This window comes from Anser brachyrhynchus, assembly GCF_964034855.1.
Source record: "Anser brachyrhynchus genome assembly, chromosome: 6".
Lineage (NCBI taxonomy): Eukaryota > Metazoa > Chordata > Aves > Anseriformes > Anatidae > Anser > Anser brachyrhynchus.
Genome location: NC_137700.1, coordinates 25,330,196 through 25,347,565, shown reverse-complemented (window position 1 = coordinate 25,347,565; position 17,370 = coordinate 25,330,196). Strand labels below are relative to the sequence as shown.

At 40.7% G+C, this 17,370-nt stretch overlaps 1 protein-coding gene and 1 long non-coding RNA gene across 2 annotated transcripts; one reads left to right on the top strand and one right to left on the bottom strand.

Annotated features, from left to right (window-relative positions):
* The first annotated feature begins 2,175 nt into the window (after nt 1-2,175).
* LOC308196922 (cytochrome P450 2H1-like) lies at nt 2,176-11,534 on the top strand. Its single transcript, XM_080596677.1, has 9 exons — nt 2,176-2,407; nt 4,471-4,633; nt 5,479-5,628; nt 6,876-7,036; nt 7,454-7,630; nt 8,110-8,251; nt 8,538-8,725; nt 10,079-10,220; nt 10,711-11,534. The coding sequence occupies exons 1-9, from the start codon at nt 2,228-2,230 to the stop codon at nt 10,890-10,892; spliced, it is 1,485 nt and encodes a 494-aa protein (XP_080452803.1). The 5' UTR covers nt 2,176-2,227; the 3' UTR covers nt 10,893-11,534.
* A 988-nt stretch (nt 11,535-12,522) lies between these two features.
* Nucleotides 12,523-14,846, bottom strand: LOC308196925. The gene is made up of 2 exons (XR_013952503.1): nt 14,615-14,846; nt 12,523-13,219 (listed from the first exon to the last, which is right to left on the bottom strand). It is a non-coding gene; the product is annotated as an uncharacterized lncRNA (long non-coding RNA).
* Between the last annotated feature and the right edge of the window lie 2,524 nt (nt 14,847-17,370).

Sequence of the window (17,370 nt, the reverse complement as noted above, 5' to 3'; positions counted from 1 at the left end):
AGTGTTTGTGGTATGTATGGAATTATCTAAGGACTAGTCTGTGTAAAACTGTTCTTATATGTCCCTTGAAATCCACCACATTCCCCATTGAATGATTAGCCAGAAGGTATATATTCTGAAATTGTATATGTTTATGTACTGATAGTTTCCTTTGCCGGGCAAGATTTCCAAATTCTGATTCTGAATAATGAAAGGAAAAAAATCTGAAAATTGTCTCTTTTGGCTATATCTGGGAGTCAGAATGCACTTCTAGGTGGGATGAGCTACGCAGCAATCACAAAAATGGGGACTTGTCAGCCCCACTGGGGATCTGGGAACGTTAAAAAAAAAAAAAAAAGTTTTCCAATGACAGGCATAAAAAGGAAAGATTAAAAATTAAAATTATAAAAAAAAAAAGGAGAAAAAGAAAAAAAAGAAAAAAGGAACAAGAAAAAAGGAAAGCAAAAAAAAAAGAAAAAAGAAAAAGAAAAAAGAAAAGGGGAAAAAAAAGAAAGAAAAAATAGAAAAAAAAGAAAAAAGAAAGCTGTTTCAAACAAAGCTGTACATGTAGATCTTACTCCAGAACAACTCCATTTGATGCACATCTCTCATTTATTTGTTTCACTTCTAAGGCTTTATTAAGCCTGAATTAACTTCACTTAGGACTGTTACATGACTCACACAAGTCAAGTTTAGTAATATTTGTTAACCTTAATAACCAAAGAGCAGCTCACTTTCTTGATATTTATGCTGTGTCAGAAAATCAGTATAATTTTGCACCTACTAATTCCCCTTTTCTCACCTTGTACACCTATATACTGCACTGGTTTACAGCACTGCAGGTTTACTGAAACCTGAGCTTTTTTTAGGAAAAGGGTACCTGTTATTCAGACTCCTTCCCATACCCACATAGTTTTTGGAAGGCATTGTCCACTCAGCCCTGGCCCACAGAGAGCCTGAGTACTGGCTGATGTGCAACCTTTTTCACATCCTCTTGTACAGCAGTGTGTCCGCCGTGTTTAAACGTGCTCCAGGACAGGGTCACGTAAAAAGTCACATGAAAAGGAAATACATAGCCTAATGCCATGCCTTGTAGTTGGGGTGGAGTGGAAGGAAGTGACATGTTAGACCCAAGAGGCTGATGAGCCTAAGTATAGTGTCTATAGTAGATTGCTAGCATTTTAAAGACACCATGCATGATGTACAGACAAGATCTGACAACAGAGTCCTGGGATTAGCTCTTTGGTATTGCTCTTTGCTACCAGGTAGCTGATTCACTGTTTCATTCCACTTCTCTGACAGAAAACATACACATTTCCCATCTTGTTTATAGGGTTTGGGATTCCTGTGGGGAGGAGGAGTGGGACATAATATTTTATGTAAGCTTTTATAGTGTGTTAAATAATAAAAAAATATTATTATATAACAATTATTATAAAATAATAAAGTGATAAAATATTATATAACTATTGTATTAACTATTAATAGAGACAATCACTATGTCACTCCCTGATCAGGAAGCCTTTACCTTTCATGGCTCTTCACATCTTCTATGGATTTTCAGCTAGTTTCTAGAAACATCATTAAATGAAGAACACAGCAGGTTGCTGAAGGACTCTTTGGTTTGTAAAAAACTTGTAAACTCCTCAGTGGCCATGCAAATGTTGTAGACAGTGTGGCTTGTCTGGTTAAAACAGATTAGGACAAACTGATTTTACTCCTCAAAAATCTGCATGTGTGACCTGAGTACAATTTCATTTTTTCATTCCAGAAATGGAGGTGAAATATTGAAGAACTAGGGATGTCCTTTTTTTTTTTCAATCACAGTTCCCTCCACTGTGGACACATACTGGAGTGATACTGCAGTGACTGGCAGGAATTGCTCTATGCTTAAGGGCAGCAGCAAGAGTTTAAGCATACCCATAGCAGCTAGACTCTAGTATTTCTGCATTTGAGTTTGCTTGGCAGCATTAGACCATGATTTCTTTAGTCCTACATGAATGATTACCTAAGGGGACACAAGCTGTAGACGTAAAAAGTCCAAGTATACAAACAGAGAGTTCATCACTAGTTTGTTCATTCTTATCTTGGACAGATTAATAAGTAATCTCCTATCTCAGCAGGAATAGTGAGGTGCTATTGGCTAATTTCATCTGTGTGCTTTTGTACTACAGCATATAACTAAGGATGGATTTGGATGTCCAAGCTCAGCCGCTTATGAAACTTGACATCTCTTTGTTAGACCACCATGGAGCTCCTGGGACTGACTACTATCATCTTGCTGGCCTGCATCTCATGCCTTCTTCTCTTTGCAGCATGGAGAAGCATATCACGAACAGAGAAGGAGCCTCCAGGTCCTATGGCCCTCCCTGTCATTGGAAACATGTTCCAGCTGAACCCGTGGAACTTGCCTGAAAGCTTGAAGGAGGTAAAAGGCTGTCTCCTTTCCTGTGTTGTCTCCATTGCCTATAGCACGAAGTGCAGTCTAGATAGTCTCAGCTTAATACACTAGACAGTGTCAATGCTGCATTGACCAAACATCAAACTTGAACAGAAAAGGTTTCCCAGAAATGCATGATTCTGATGTCTTATACTGTGTATTATAGTAGTCGTACCAATGATGAGTCCTGTGCTGGCCTCATGGTTGTACTGCATTTTGCAATAGATTTTCTATCAGTGCTCTGATGTTATTGCACTATTCACCACATTCTTTTTGTGTCCTTCTCCTCACCACCCTGGCAGCAGGGTCTGGCGTTGTTTGAGGGAAGACCCTGCTCCATTTTGTTGCCTCTGCTCCCTGGCTTGTAGGTATAATCTCCTAGGAGGGGAAGTAGTGAGTGAAGGGGCTGAAGCAAAGGAGTTTGGAGGTGAATCGTGCTGTCCATTCCCTCCCCTGGCTAATGTCATGCATCTGTCAAACAAAACCGGTGTGTTGCAATGCCTGGGAGGGGTTTAGTGAAGGCAGTTTGGCTGTAGTAACTGTTCCTTAGGGGACTGTGAGGGGATGGTGGTAGATGGATGGGAAGGGGCCGAGTCATCATTGGGTTTCCAGACACTTTGAGCAGGGCTCTTATCCACAGGGTAAAGACTCTCTGGGGCAAATCCCAATCTTTGTGGGAGGTCAGGCAGTTGAGAACCTCCAGGCTTCACGTCCAGCCCCAGCGATCGACAAGTTTTAACAGTAGTAGGAAATGGTGGTCCTGTAGTGTTTTGGCAAATATGAATACTGGGGAGGTCAAGCAGTAACACAGGTGACCAGGTCACTAGGTTATGCAACGGGAGACTTTTCAGGGTCATTGTCAGCAATCTGCTACTGTTTCTTTAACTCAGCTTTCTTTTATCTTTACCCTATGTGGCAACATTATACAAGCAGCACAGTTCCTCAAAACATGTCTCTGGAGAGCTCAAAGGTGTGAGGGCCTGGCACAGTTAAGAAGAAACCCTTGTGGATTAAATATGCTTAAGTCAATATTTATCCCAACTCTAATCTCACACACCCTTAGCATTGAGTGAGATGAGGATCTGTTGAACCAAAGCACACTCCCACTTCTACAGCGTGAGTGACGCTGCGCCTCCAGCTGGGGTGCAGTTAAGCTGCTCAATGTATTGGTGCATATCAGACCTCTTGTCTGTCACAGTATTGTGGAATCTGCAAGTGTTTCCAGGGATAAAAAGAAAACAAACAAACAAAAAAAAACTTTCATATGAAAGGTTAGTGTTAACCAAGTCACTTCTGAGTGTTCACTTTTCAGAGAAAAATGTGGCAATGGCTAGCATCACCATGTCCATCAGCAGAAGCACCCATATCCATATGAGCTTCTTTTTGCCTTGCTGCTTGTGAGTGTTGAGAAACACAAGCATCCTGCATTGTTTCAGAGCCCTAGGTTATTTGGTTTCCCCAAAATACTGGGACTAGATTGTTCTTAGAAGGTGAGCTTGTTCTTAAAAAGTGAACTTCAGAAGAGGTGTTCCAGTTCAAAGCAAGTGGCCCAAGAATCTTTCTGCAGCTGTAGCTAAAACCAGATGCCTGGGAAAGAGTATATGATAAGCACAAGGATGCAGTGACTCTTCACTGGTGTACTCATCCAATTTCCAGAGATCTGTGGATTTTAGAGACAACTGTAGCATTTTATGCTCAAAAACCCTTTAGGGACTTGCTTTATCAAGTGTGTATAATTGTTTTTTGAGCTCGTGCAAACAGTTACTATCTACCACATACAGTAGAAAGGTGTTTCAGACTGTTTGTCAGCCTCGTGAAGATTAATTTCCTTTTCTCTGATGTGGACCTGACACGTAACCATTCCTATTCAGATCCCCTATTTCTCACACAATTCCTCTTTCCTCTAGGTGTATTCCACAGGTGAAATGTCATGCCACAGTGATGCTAGAAAATTGCCCTTCAGACATCTTAGCTACAATCTTTTTTTTTTTTTTTTTTTTTTTAACATGATTAACATCCAGATGTGGTCTTTGTGTTCCTTCTTCCTACAGCTCAGCAAGAAGTATGGTCCTGTCTTCACAATATATTTAGGTCCCCAAAAGATTGTGGTGTTGTATGGCTACGAAGCTGTGAAAGAAGCCCTGATCGATCAGGCAGATAACTTCAGCGGAAGAGGCAATCTGCCGTTGCTTAAAAAACTCTTCGAAGGCACGGGTATGTCCCTGGCAATGTTAGCATGCAAAGCTCAGGCAGTCAGTGCTTCAGGAACACGGCTGAGAGGGCAGTGGTGGATTTCATTTACTACTTTCATACATAAAAATTAGTAGTAAAAGATTAAAAGCCCAACTCACTGCTTGGACCTTTGAGTAAACTGAACCCCTGGAGAACTGTTTAAGATCCCAGGTTGGCTTTGGTCAGTTCCTATCTATTTCCACCACTCTTCAAATTCTGGCTAAAATCTTGTTCATGAAATGCGCCTCTAAGATCTTACTGTCTTTCTCCTGTTTCTGAAAATACTGGCAAGATACCTACAGCTCAGGAGACAGCACGAGGAAATCCCAGCGCATAATAGCAACAAGCTAATATCGGCTGTCCTAGTAAGGGTCACACTCAGGATTAGGCCCTGGGCCCATTCGCTAGGACAGTTCCCAGTATGGCATTTAGCCACGTAAATGGTTATTCCAGGGTACTTATGTTCCATGGTATTTTAAGTGATCACACGATGTGTGAAAGTGCACAGCTGAACATCTGGTCAGTTACCTCAGTGCAAAGGCCACGTGCTGGTGGCCAAGTTCAGGTTAGTACCAGTGGTGCCTTCTTATTTACATCCTGATGTAGTTTCTCTTATTCTGTGAATAAACTTCAGTTTTACTCAAAGTGCTGTGATCATATTGATCACATTTGTCATCTCCGGAATTGAAGGAAAGTTGGGTTTGGGGGCATACAGTGATTGTGGTACAACTCCACAGAGAGGCATATTTGTATGTTGAGAATTTACCACGTAACACGTATTCAGGGAGGAAAAAATCCGTTTCTTCTGTTTTTCCTTCCTGTGTCAGGCATTGTAACCAGCAATGGGGAGACCTGGAAGCAGCTCCGACGATTTGCCCTCACCACTCTGCGTGACTTTGGGATGGGGAAGAAGAGTATCGAGGCGCGAATCCAGGAGGAAGCTGGTTTTCTGGTGGAGAGGCTCAGGAACACACGTGGTAGGACATAGACTTTGTGCCTGCTGGGACACTGTGAATCCACAATGGGACAGTGAGGGGTGTGGGGCTGCTTCACCAAACCTGTGACCCAGGAAGTGGGCACACTGCTCCTATTTCTGCTATTTCAACCTACAAATGCATTTTCTAGTAGTATGTAAATTAAGACTACTTATTTTAAGTACCTCCCCTGAGAGTGGTACCACCCTGGACCACAGGCTTCCTTTCCACAATCAGCCTTCATGAGTGATAATCTGCAAGGGAGGAAAAGCAGATGGACCTAAATGGATGACAATGCATCACTGTTTCCTATGAGCCTCTAGGAAATAGTGACCCTCCATCTCTGGGTCACTTTGTTATGGCATCTTTTACTATATACTAAAAGGTTTCACAAGCAAGATATACGCAAATGAAAAGTATAAAGCATATTTATTCTTAAAGCTAACAATAAATAGCTAGGACTACTAACCTACTAGGTTTAGGGTTACTATGCTCACCGCTTCTAATGGGACACCGGATGGGCCTTTGCTGGCCAGGGAGTCATCAGGCAGGCAGAGAAATGTTGGCTGCAGTGCTCCTTAGAATAGGCTGCTCCTCAGTGCTGCTGAGTTGACATTTTCTGTCGCCTTTTTTTCCTTTAAGATTTTATACCTTTTCATCTTGATGCTTCTCCTTTTCCATCCTTGATATGCACCACTGTCTGCAGTTTTACCTTTCCTGTCTTTCGTGGGTCTAATACCACTTTTTCCTCACACTTAGGTAATTCTCTTAGAAGTTTATGCAGCTATGCTATCAAAACTCCGCTTTTGATCATGGGTATCTGAACCCCTAGGAGAGGGCTAGACAACTGAGGTTACGCTAATAGGGTTTGTAAACAGGGTGCAATAACCTAAAGACATGGCTAATGCAAAGTCCTTAAAATTTTCCTTAGATTTTGGAGGGATTATTCAGGCTGTTTCTAATAGTCTATAATGCAGAGAGACATGCGTCAGCTGAAGAGGAACCAAGCCACTCAGACCAGTGTTCTGGTGAGAACAGGACAAAAGAGGTATTTAAACCACTCAAACAGGAAAATTGGATCATTTAAAGCAGAGAAAAATAAATTGGATTAGCTCTCCACCAGCTTCTCGAAGAACTATACAACTCTGATCTCAAAGACTCATAGTAGATGCAAAACTTCCCCATAGTGTCGGAGGAGGGAATAATGACCAAAATACTGAAAGCAAGGAACCATTTTATTTTTGTTGCAGAGAAACCTTTTGACCCTAGCAGTTTCTTAGTCCATGCTGTTTCCAACATCATCTGCTCTATTGTCTTTGGGGATCGGTTTGATTATGAGGACAAGAAATTTCTAACTTTAATTGAGTTGATGGAAGAAAATAACAGGCTCCAGAACAGTATACAGACACAGGTATGTGCAGTTTCATTTCAGTAGTAAATGTGTTAATTATTATGATTTTAATGAATATTTATTCACATTATTCATTTTTCATTGGGGTAAATTTTCCTAAATATGGAGAAAATTTTGAAGGCCAAAAAGTCAATTAAATGATCAAGTCCTGATGTGTGGTTTTTTTTTGTGTTTGTTTGTTTGTTATGATTTATGGACTCCAGATTGTTTGTCCAGAGAAGGGTATCATTGCAAAAGTAGCTTGAGTGAATTCTATCCTTGAAATCATAATCTAAAAGGCATTAAAATCCACTTGAATAATACAGACCTACTGTTCCAAAACAGTTTGATTACTAATTTTCGTAGTAACAGTTAGGGAAAAAAATTATTGTATCTACATTGAGCAAAATGTGCTTTTGCATCATTTTATTTTTACAGATATACAATTTCATCCCAAATGTCATGGATATTTTACCTGGGCCCCATAAGACACTCATAAAAAATGTTGAAGATGTAAATCGATTTATTTCTGAAATAGTAACAGCACACCAGGAATCTCTGGATCCCAGTTGTCCTCGAGATTTTATTGATGCTTTCATCAACAAAATGGAACAGGTAATGTGAGAGTGAGAGGATTCTGGATGTCAGAGTGAGAAGGTTTTGGATACTAAGAATACCACTGTTTGAATCCCTGTGTCTTCTCGCAGTTGTAGCAGGGCACTGGGCTTTTGCAAACACAGAGGGGAATACACTTTCATTGGCACCTTTGTTCTATGCTCACCTTCATTCTACCCTCTCCATTTTCTTTTTAAAGATCTTTAAACACAGAACTAACATTGGCATACAGCACTAGACAAAGCTAGGAGAGCTGGTGACAAACCTGACTGATGTTATTTTGAATGACACTCCTCCCATATCAAAAATGTTCACATCATTCAGTAGAAATACCATAATTGCTGGTGTTCTGGAGATCATCTTATTTTCAAAAGAAAATTAGATGTACCTAAAAACACACATTACAGGAACAAGACTTTCCTTTGTAAACAAGCTTCTCAGCTTTCTCATTCAAAGAATTCTGCTAAATCTTCCTTCAGGAGAAAGGGAACGGTCACTCAGAATTCACCGTTGATACCTTGACCAGAACCACGCTTGACTTGTTCCTTGCAGGAACAGGGACAACCAGCATTGCCCTGAGATACGGACTTCTGATACTCCAAAAATACCCAGAGGTTGAAGGTAAAAGAAAGGGAATAAATACCTGAAAAATTTTTAATAGGACATGGGTTCAATTTGTACAATTCCTGTCACTGCCACAGGTGGCAATGGTCCCCTGAGCAAAGAAACGTATTTGCAGCATGAAGATGTCTACCAGTCTTAGTTCTATTCATAGGAGAGAGGCATTAGTACTGAGTCTGTTCATATACTCCTGGGGCTCTGAAAGTTTTGCTGCAGCTCTGGGGAGAGGTTTAGGCAAACAGACGAGACTTAACCATTCAACATTTACTTATTTATTTCCTAACAGAGAAAATTCACCAGGAGATTGACCGTGTGATTGGCCGAGACCGAGGTCCCTGCATGGCAGACCGGAGCCAGATGCCCTACACAGATGCTGTGATTCATGAAGTCCAGAGATTCATTGATTTCCTTCCACTTAATGTCCCACATGCTGTGACCAAAGACACCAAGTTCAGAGACTATTTTATCCCCAAGGTCTGTTCCACTGTTTCTGAGAAAGGTCATAATCTCTTGAAAACAATGACGAGTTCTATTCATTATCTTTTACTTTGCTTATTTTCAAACACGCTGAAATAATATATAGAATCAGAATAATTTAGTGTGGGAGAGTATCCTGAAAGTTATTGAGTTTAGCCCCCTCCATTGTATTTGAAAAAAGCCTTTCCATCTTCTGTGTGAAGAAGGAGATGGAGCTTTCTATTTTTCACATAAACGTAAACAAAGTTCTAATTTATTTGAAAGCAATGTTAAATACTCGAACCAACCTTACTATTAAAATTCATTACAGAACATCTTTACCATACTTACAGCAGATATTTTTATTTATTAAATGCTCATTTTAAACTGGTCAAACTTCGCTGACTCAGATAAAATATGTTCTGTTATCTTTTAAAGAGGTAGGGGAGTAAAGGATCATGAATCGATTATCAGTAACAATGCCTTTCCAGCTGTGCTCTTTCGCTTAAGCAAAGAGTGCTTTTAACCTTATTATAGCATATGTGGATTAAATAGAGATTCATTTGACCAATTTTCTTTATCATCAGGATTTTCGTATCACATGTGCATGTGCAAACTTAGGTATCTGGAGCTCTGGGATCGACCGGAGGTCTGCTAAGTTTTGAATTGCTGCTTTGCAGCCAGTGTGTGTGATGATCACAGAGCTTACCCAGGCCAAAAGTACAGGGGAATTAAATAAATGAGAGCTGGAGCTTCCTGTTCCAGGCTTCAGGTTTATCAGGATATTGACCTCATAAAAACTTTGCCACTGGGTTCTCTTTCTATAACAAATGATTTCAAAGCTGATACAGTTGACAAGAGAATTTATTTTTCAACATTCTAGAGGATGCAAATGGTCCTCTTGAGGTGTTATTACGCATTAAGACTTCCAGTGCTCTAAGTTTTTATTTCCCTTTGTGAAATAGTCCTCCTGATTGTTACTTATTATAAAAATAATTGTTATTGAATGAACTGCTTCTCTGGAAGAATGTAGCCAGTTAACTCCTATACATGAATGAGTACTGTTGATCTCAGTCAACTCTTCTGAAAGTTCTTTCCTCAGAAAAAAATCCTATTTCCCTAAACCTTTTAAATCTCACCCAAGAACCCCACTTATGGCTCATGAGGAGTTCTACCAGCCTTTCTCATGAAATTTTAATTTTGCTACTTCTGACTGACAGTTATATGTACTGTTAAAGTTAAAACCAAAGTTTTAACAGTTAACACAGTTAAACCAAAGCAGTGCCATGCTGTTCAGCTGTGGGAACTGCTCAATACTGCTGTGCTTTGGCATGTCCCCACTTGAATTTTCTTCTCTCTTTGCTAATCCAGGACACTATGATATTCCCTATGCTGTCTCCCATCCTAAAAGACAGCAAGGAATTTCCAAATCCTGAAAAATTTGACCCAGGACACTTCCTGAATGCAAACGGTACCTTTAAAAGGAGTGACTACTTCATGCCATTTTCTGCAGGTAAGAGCTCTTTCTACTTCAGATCCTAGGCTGTGCTTTGCTAGAACCTCCGAACATTTCAGGGGCTCTGTCACCACTGTCTGTACACTGATGTAGAATAGAAGAGTCACTTCTGGGCAGCCCTAACCCCTGTACTAGAGTTTCAGTTGGCTTCCTTTCTTAGTAGTTACAAAAGACCATCTGATGCATTCTACACAAAAGGATGAACGAGGTGAGACTCACAGCCATGCCAGTTCTCTCTCTCCAGACTTACCATCAAACAGAAGCAGAACATGAAAAACCGAAGCCTTCAAACTGCCTTTCCCCACTAAGCACTCTCACATTATTTTGGATACTGAACCCCTAGTTTAATTCAATTCACTTCCCCAAAATGCTGCAGTGCTGCCCATCTATTCTGAGATGTCTGAACTTTCAAGGAACAGGGGGTAAAATAAGTTACCAGAAAAATTACTCTACCATCACCTCCTTTTTTATTATTTGTTCTTTGCAGGAAAACGCATCTGTGCAGGCGAAGGTCTGGCCCGGATGGAGATATTCATATTTCTAACATCCATTCTGCAGAACTTTACTTTGAAACCTGTTTTGGATCGGAAGGACATTGATACTTCCCCATTAATCACCAGTCTGGCAAATATGCCCCGACCTTATCAGGTCGGTTTTGTTCCCCGTTAGACAATGAAGACAGTTGGCAGCTCCCAAATTCATGAAAACTCTGCTTGAATCAAAGTCATTTCCCAGCTTGATGTGACCGAGATCATTGTTATATTCTTTATGGAGATAAGTGTTATGCTTTAAAAAAAAAAAGTGTGGTGTTTTGATAACCACCACAGCCAGCTCTAAACAGAGGCAGAGTAGGTAATCGCATAGCAACAACAGCTCCCTATGCTGAACGATAGGAGGGTCTCCTCTGCCTAGCTCAGGTTCCTATCTGGTTCCTGACATCCTGATGTGTTAGGCTGTGTGGACTAGTGCTGTGAGAGCCCAGCTGCTGCTGTCCCTATCACCTGCTCCTCTCAGCACAGCAGGAACAGATGCTTGCACTACAGGCTTTTCACAGACCCTGCTTGAGGTACTTTTCTCCTCTGTGTTTTCAGTTTGTGATCTACTTGTAAAAGTAAGCATAAAGCAATATGGAATGATTTTCTTCTGTTAGAAGATGAACATCTACTGTAATCTTGCCCCAGTACAAATCCTCTCATATGATGGGGATGGAGTTCATCTGATGGCTGGGCACATGGGTCCTCTCTTGTGTGATTATAATGAAGATCTGTAAAATTAGAATTTATACTGCAAAATAAAGAAGAAGTAATGCACTGAATTGCTTTCTTAAAATCCTAGAAGGACATGTTTTAGTGGAAAACCTTTCTACACAAAGCTTAGACTATCAAATGTTTTCCAAGATTTATACATATTTGACTTTTATTTCACTCATTTATATGAAATACATTACAGCTTGAAGACTGAGCTACAACGACCTATAAAACTTACAATTTCAGTAACAATGTGGTAGAAGGCTCAACTGGCCTTATTAGACCTATCAGAACCAGAACTGTGATTACAGCACTGACCATTGTGCAAAAGAAGACAAATAAAATAATACTGGGATCCCCATGACGTCATTTACTAGCTGAATGGCAGCTTGCATCTTCCCATTACTTTTATGAACTATGTAAAGATCACTAAAGCAATTTTACAACCATTAGGCAGAAAGAGGTAAAAGGAGTTTACGTGAGATGCCAAACATAGATGTACAAATGTAGAACCGGCATTTCCATGAGTTGTTAGCATGGCATTACAAAGTCCATAGCAAAAAATATTACAGAATCACAGAAATACAAATGAAAAAAAGATACATGAAAATATCATCTAGTTTATAACCATATACAACCAGGACCAACTGTTAGAAGACTTCTTGGCAGGAAAAAAAGAAAAAAGAAAAAAAAGAAAGCACTTTGTACTTCCCCTTCAGCTGTTCCATGACTAAAATAAGCAAAGCAAATGGCCCAAGGGGCAACTTCCCTGTTCCAGATATCTTCGTCCATGCTGAATAGATGAGCAGACAGCCCGTGCAAATCAGCAAGAAAACAGCTTTAGCTCCCAGAGACTCCACCATGATACGGAGCAGAAATTAGAGATAGAGGAGCACTGAGGCTGACTTACTGAAATAGTTCTGACTGTTTCAGGAAATACTTGTCCCATAGAGATGACCTACCCAGCTCCTATGGTGGAAAGCTGAGTGAGAATGACAACACAGCCATCTGTTTTCCAGGTAGTAACCCAGACATTACAAAATGCAACAGACACCATCTACAATAGCAAGAGAATGGGACCATTTAATGCCAGTGAGCCAAAGGTCTGTTCTAAATGTACTAAATGAAACATCAGCTCTTCCCTCTTCTGATTTTGCAGTTACATCCTCCTCCTCTACCCAGCAAGAATCTCTCAGGAAAGTACATGTTCCTCTGGAGAACTTCTAGGAGAGTGGAATAGGTCCTCTTCCACTGAACTCTTAGTCAATCAGAGCCTCTTTCACAACATCAGGTCCATATAACACCACTGCACATACTGTGCCCAAAAATATATTGTAAACATGAGACCGTCCTTCTTACTGAGCTGAAACAATTTACCAAAAAAGAACACAGCTTTTAAATTACACCCATTTAATTACAAGAACATGAGCAAGTCACACTACATAGAAATGAAAGTGCTCTTGTAAAAGCTATCAAGCCCTGCAAGCAAATACCCTTTACCTCTTCCACAGACTCAGGCAAGCTATTCTTTAGCTGCAACATGTTTCCTATGAAGGGCAAAGGAAATGGCCCAGGAAGTAGCTTCCCTGTTTCTGACATCTTCTCCAATGCTGAAGAGACAAGGAGGTAGACAATGAAAACTAGCAAGGAACTGGTTGTGGCTCCCAGCGGTTCTGTTGCAATGTGAAGCAGGGATGTGGGATCAAAGGAGGGCTGATGCTGCATCCTGAAAGTCTCACTTTAGGTAGCCTACCGTAAAAACAACAGTGAAAAGATAATCAATAGATCTCATTTCTTCCAGGTTAAACATAACTGTTTAGATAAAATCACTGGCTGCTGACAGACCTGGATGAACTGCTTTAATTTAGAATTTTTGTTGACCCCTGTCAAGGTTCAACTTTGTTCTACTTTAATATCAGAAAGCAGGGACAAATACTAATCATTAACAAACCTTGCATTAACAAACAAATATCATGCTTGTCTTCTGCTTATTACTTTTGCTTGTATGTTTTTTCTCAGATGTAACACTCACATACAACAACATACTATTATATAATAATTATACATTTAGCTTCAGGCCAATATACATTTGTGATTAGCACCCCACTGGATATCTTTTAACATTTCTATTGAACACAGAGTTCCACGTAAAAAAGTATACTCCATTCTAGAAGAGCTATTTTTTCAGCTGTTGAACGCATTGCAGTTTCCACTAATGATTTAAGACCCCATCCTGAATACTCTGGACATCTCCACAAAATATTATTCAGAAAGTTGGATCAGACTCAGAATCATAGAATCATTTAGGTTGGAAACAACCTCTAAGATCATCAAGTCCAACTGTTAAGTCCAACTTCTGAAGAACCTGCTGGAGCAGCTGAGTAGAACTGCCTCAAGGGTGCTGGGGAAAAAATCCTTCTCTGGAACTGAATGCTTCTGTTCCTGCTTAAAGAGCTGTGTTTGCTAGGCTATTAGTCCCTGGTTTGCAGTTACAGTCCTGTCAAGAACTACAGACTTGTCAAGAACTGCTTCAGCTTCAAAGCAGCTGCACAAACCACTTTGACAAGATACTTTGCCCCTTGACTCTCATCTGTCAGCCCCCTCTTTCCTCTGTGATCTTCCATGTCCTTCCCTTCGAGCACATGCTACTTTCTTATTATCTTTTCCACCAGGAAATGCCACAGAAGAGAAGAGATGATGTTTTAATATCCCTCGTGCCTCCTCTGAGATGTCTAATGGACTTTCTAGGAAAAATGTTTGAGCAGCAACCAAGCTGTGCCTTGGCTTTTGGACTATACAATTCACTAGTAATATGCTGTCCACACACACTTCGCCATGCCTCTTCTGTGGTGCTGCTTTTCAAGGACCTGCCAACCTTGCCATGATTTGGATTCTACCAGTCACAGAGAGGGCCCTCAGGCGGAGAAGGGAATGGTCACTAAGAGACAGAACTGAGAATGCAGCTGCTAGCTCTTGGCGTAATTGGGGTGCCACTGTCACACAAACACTCAAGTACCCATTCTCTAAAATTCCCTCTCAGTAAAAATTCACTTTGTGGGACAAGCTCCTCTTCCCATCTCTGCTTCCTGGAGATATGATACTCAAAAGTTTGTGAAAGAGTTTGCTATTTCTTAGCTCTCTTACCTGAAAACACTAAGTGAAATCCATGGCTAGACAGACTTCCATCTTCAGAATTCCTGAGGCTCCAGAGTTCAAAGAGTTCATCTTTGTAACTTTAAAATATCACTGTATTTTCTACATGCAGAAAACCAACTATTTCAACACAACAATACTGGTTCTTACTTTCCCTTAACTGCTTTATCTTGGGTAAGTTTTCTCTACTGACACATCACCCTCTTGTGGCCATCTTGCAATCCTGTCAAGAAAAGACAATGAGCAGAAAAACGCTGTATTATTTTTCTTTGGAATTTTCTATGCCCTGATCATACAGACTCCCAGAACTTCCAACAGCATACTGGTTTGTATGTGGTGAGTGGATCTCACCATATCAATTGTACCTTTGCGTAAAACAAGCCATGGCTAAGCTAGCAGTTCTACAAAACCAGATCCAAATAGGAGTGTCCCTGCAGTGTATTTAAACCTATTCTTGAGCCTCACTGTAAAGACACAAATCAGACACCAGACCTCTGACTATAAAGAGATGGGATAGGGCAGACCAGGAAGCTCCATGCAGACTGAACATTCTCCAGGTTGAGGTAAATGCAGAGGTAACAAGATAAAATGGTTTTGCTTGCATGTGAGCGTATTTACATATCCACTGTCACTCTGTCCCCTTGATCCACTGGGCCCTGAAGGATGAGCAGTACCTGTTAACACCAGTAGTGTGGATGCCCTCTTTAGAGGATTCCAATTTCCAGGATTCTCATTCCAGGTTTAGTTGTGACATTGACAGAATCCTCTGCTTTCAGACATGTCTTTGAAGACCCTATAAGGTGCTGATTATGGCTTACAGTTAGTATGTCTGTACTCCAGAGTGATGTTCTGTACGGTCACAAATCTGCTTAATCAAAAATTCCAGTTATCTGATGAGCAGAGGACAAACTCCAGCCTTTGTGCCCCTGAGAATGTGTTCTTGCTTAGCTAGCAGTAGTCTGTCTTTGAGTGCAGTCCCTTCTGCCTAAACACTCTGGCCATCCCTGTATCCAACTCATGTGTTAGTGAAAATTCCTACTGGGTTGCCATAATGTCCAAAGCTACCACTGGCAATATAGTGTGCTGCATGCATGCATTACGGGAAGAAAGTCTTGCTGGCACAGGATGAGCTTCGTACATTGAACAATGCTTGAGGGAGAAACATGAGTGTCTCCTATTTTCTTTTAAGAAAGACTTGTAGCCCTGAAACTTCTTCACCATTGTGTGCCTCCCCATGGCCTCAAGACAAGCAGGTGCCCTACTAAAGCAGCTCCAGTAGGAAGTATTAAAGGATGTAAACAAAAGCAGAGAGGAAACCTGCATTTTTCTTCATGGTCAGTTCAGCAGATTACACAGCAAGGCCGCTGTAATGATCCCAGTAGCAGAGGATTCTTCTTATGCATGACACTATGAGCCTTGGTATCTTAACTAACTGGAATGTGGACATATGTATTGAGGAAAATGCCATGGTGACTGCAACACTTCTTAAAGACAGAGCAGGGCTGCCACACATCCAGTTCTGCACCCAGCTTGGTTTTGCGGACTCTGTCTCCAATTGAGGATCTTAGTACATGGCACACATCCAAGAAGGGAGTGGATTTGCACCTAAATCAACAGCATGCTGCCATTAGAGTATGGAGCCTGTCTGGGTCATGTTCCATTCTCTGTTCAATACCTGATTGGCAGGTTATCTGCCAGGAGCAGAAGAATTTACTTAGCTTGCTGCATAGTGACAGGACAAGTCACTGGCACTTTGTGCTTGATATTTTCCCTATCACATAAACATGATCACAATGCTCTAGACAGCATCTTATCCTCAAGAGATTTTACATCATCAGCTGTGATTCTCCTCCATAATGGCAAAGAAAAAAGATGGTACTATCAAATACACTGGTGAGTCTGGCTGAATCATGTCCACCTCTTGCATAATCTAAAAGTGCATGAAACCCTGGAGAAACAGGACTTGTAGACTCTCTACCACCTTGTCTTATTGCCGTTGGTATATTACACTTCCCATATCAGAGATCACCAAACAGGCCACTGTCCACACTGTCATTCATGCCAGTCTCTAGGAATGAAGATTTTAGATCTGCCTGGCTAAGATCCTCTTGTCTAGCATAACTGTGAACACAGGTGCTGTTCTACATGGTATGATTTCCTCCAACACAGAAATAACTCATCAGTTGGTATCTCTTCCTGTTGGACTGGAGGATGTTGCTTTGATAATGATGCTAAGTGTTTAATAGCTAACTACAGATAAAAGCAAACACACAAATGCATGGATGCCTCTAGGAGACTTAACCCTGTTCTTAAGATACTCATTCAAGAAAATCTTTCAAAGTGAACTTGGCCTTCTCAAATCCTATGTCAAGGCCATCTAGAATAGTATTTACCATGTTAAACCCAGGATTTTTAAAGTGACGCTGGAGGCTCTCAGAGGTCTTGCTTCACCGCTTTTAAATAGCACCAGGAAAAACTGTCAATCAGTGGCTGTACACTGACTGACAGAATTATGATTTTTACCATATTATCACCTGACTAACCATTCTTCTAAACAGTCCGTCGAAAGTTTGAACTTCCTCTTTCCTACATCAGCACTTGTAGTATCATCTACTGCAACTCACTCAAAAGCCACCTTCAACTAGTATGAGTCAATAGGAAACAAAAACCCACAAACTTTGAGTGGGAGTTTCCGTTCAGTGAAAAGGGCCTTGTTAAATTAGCAATTTGGAGCATTGTTAATCTTG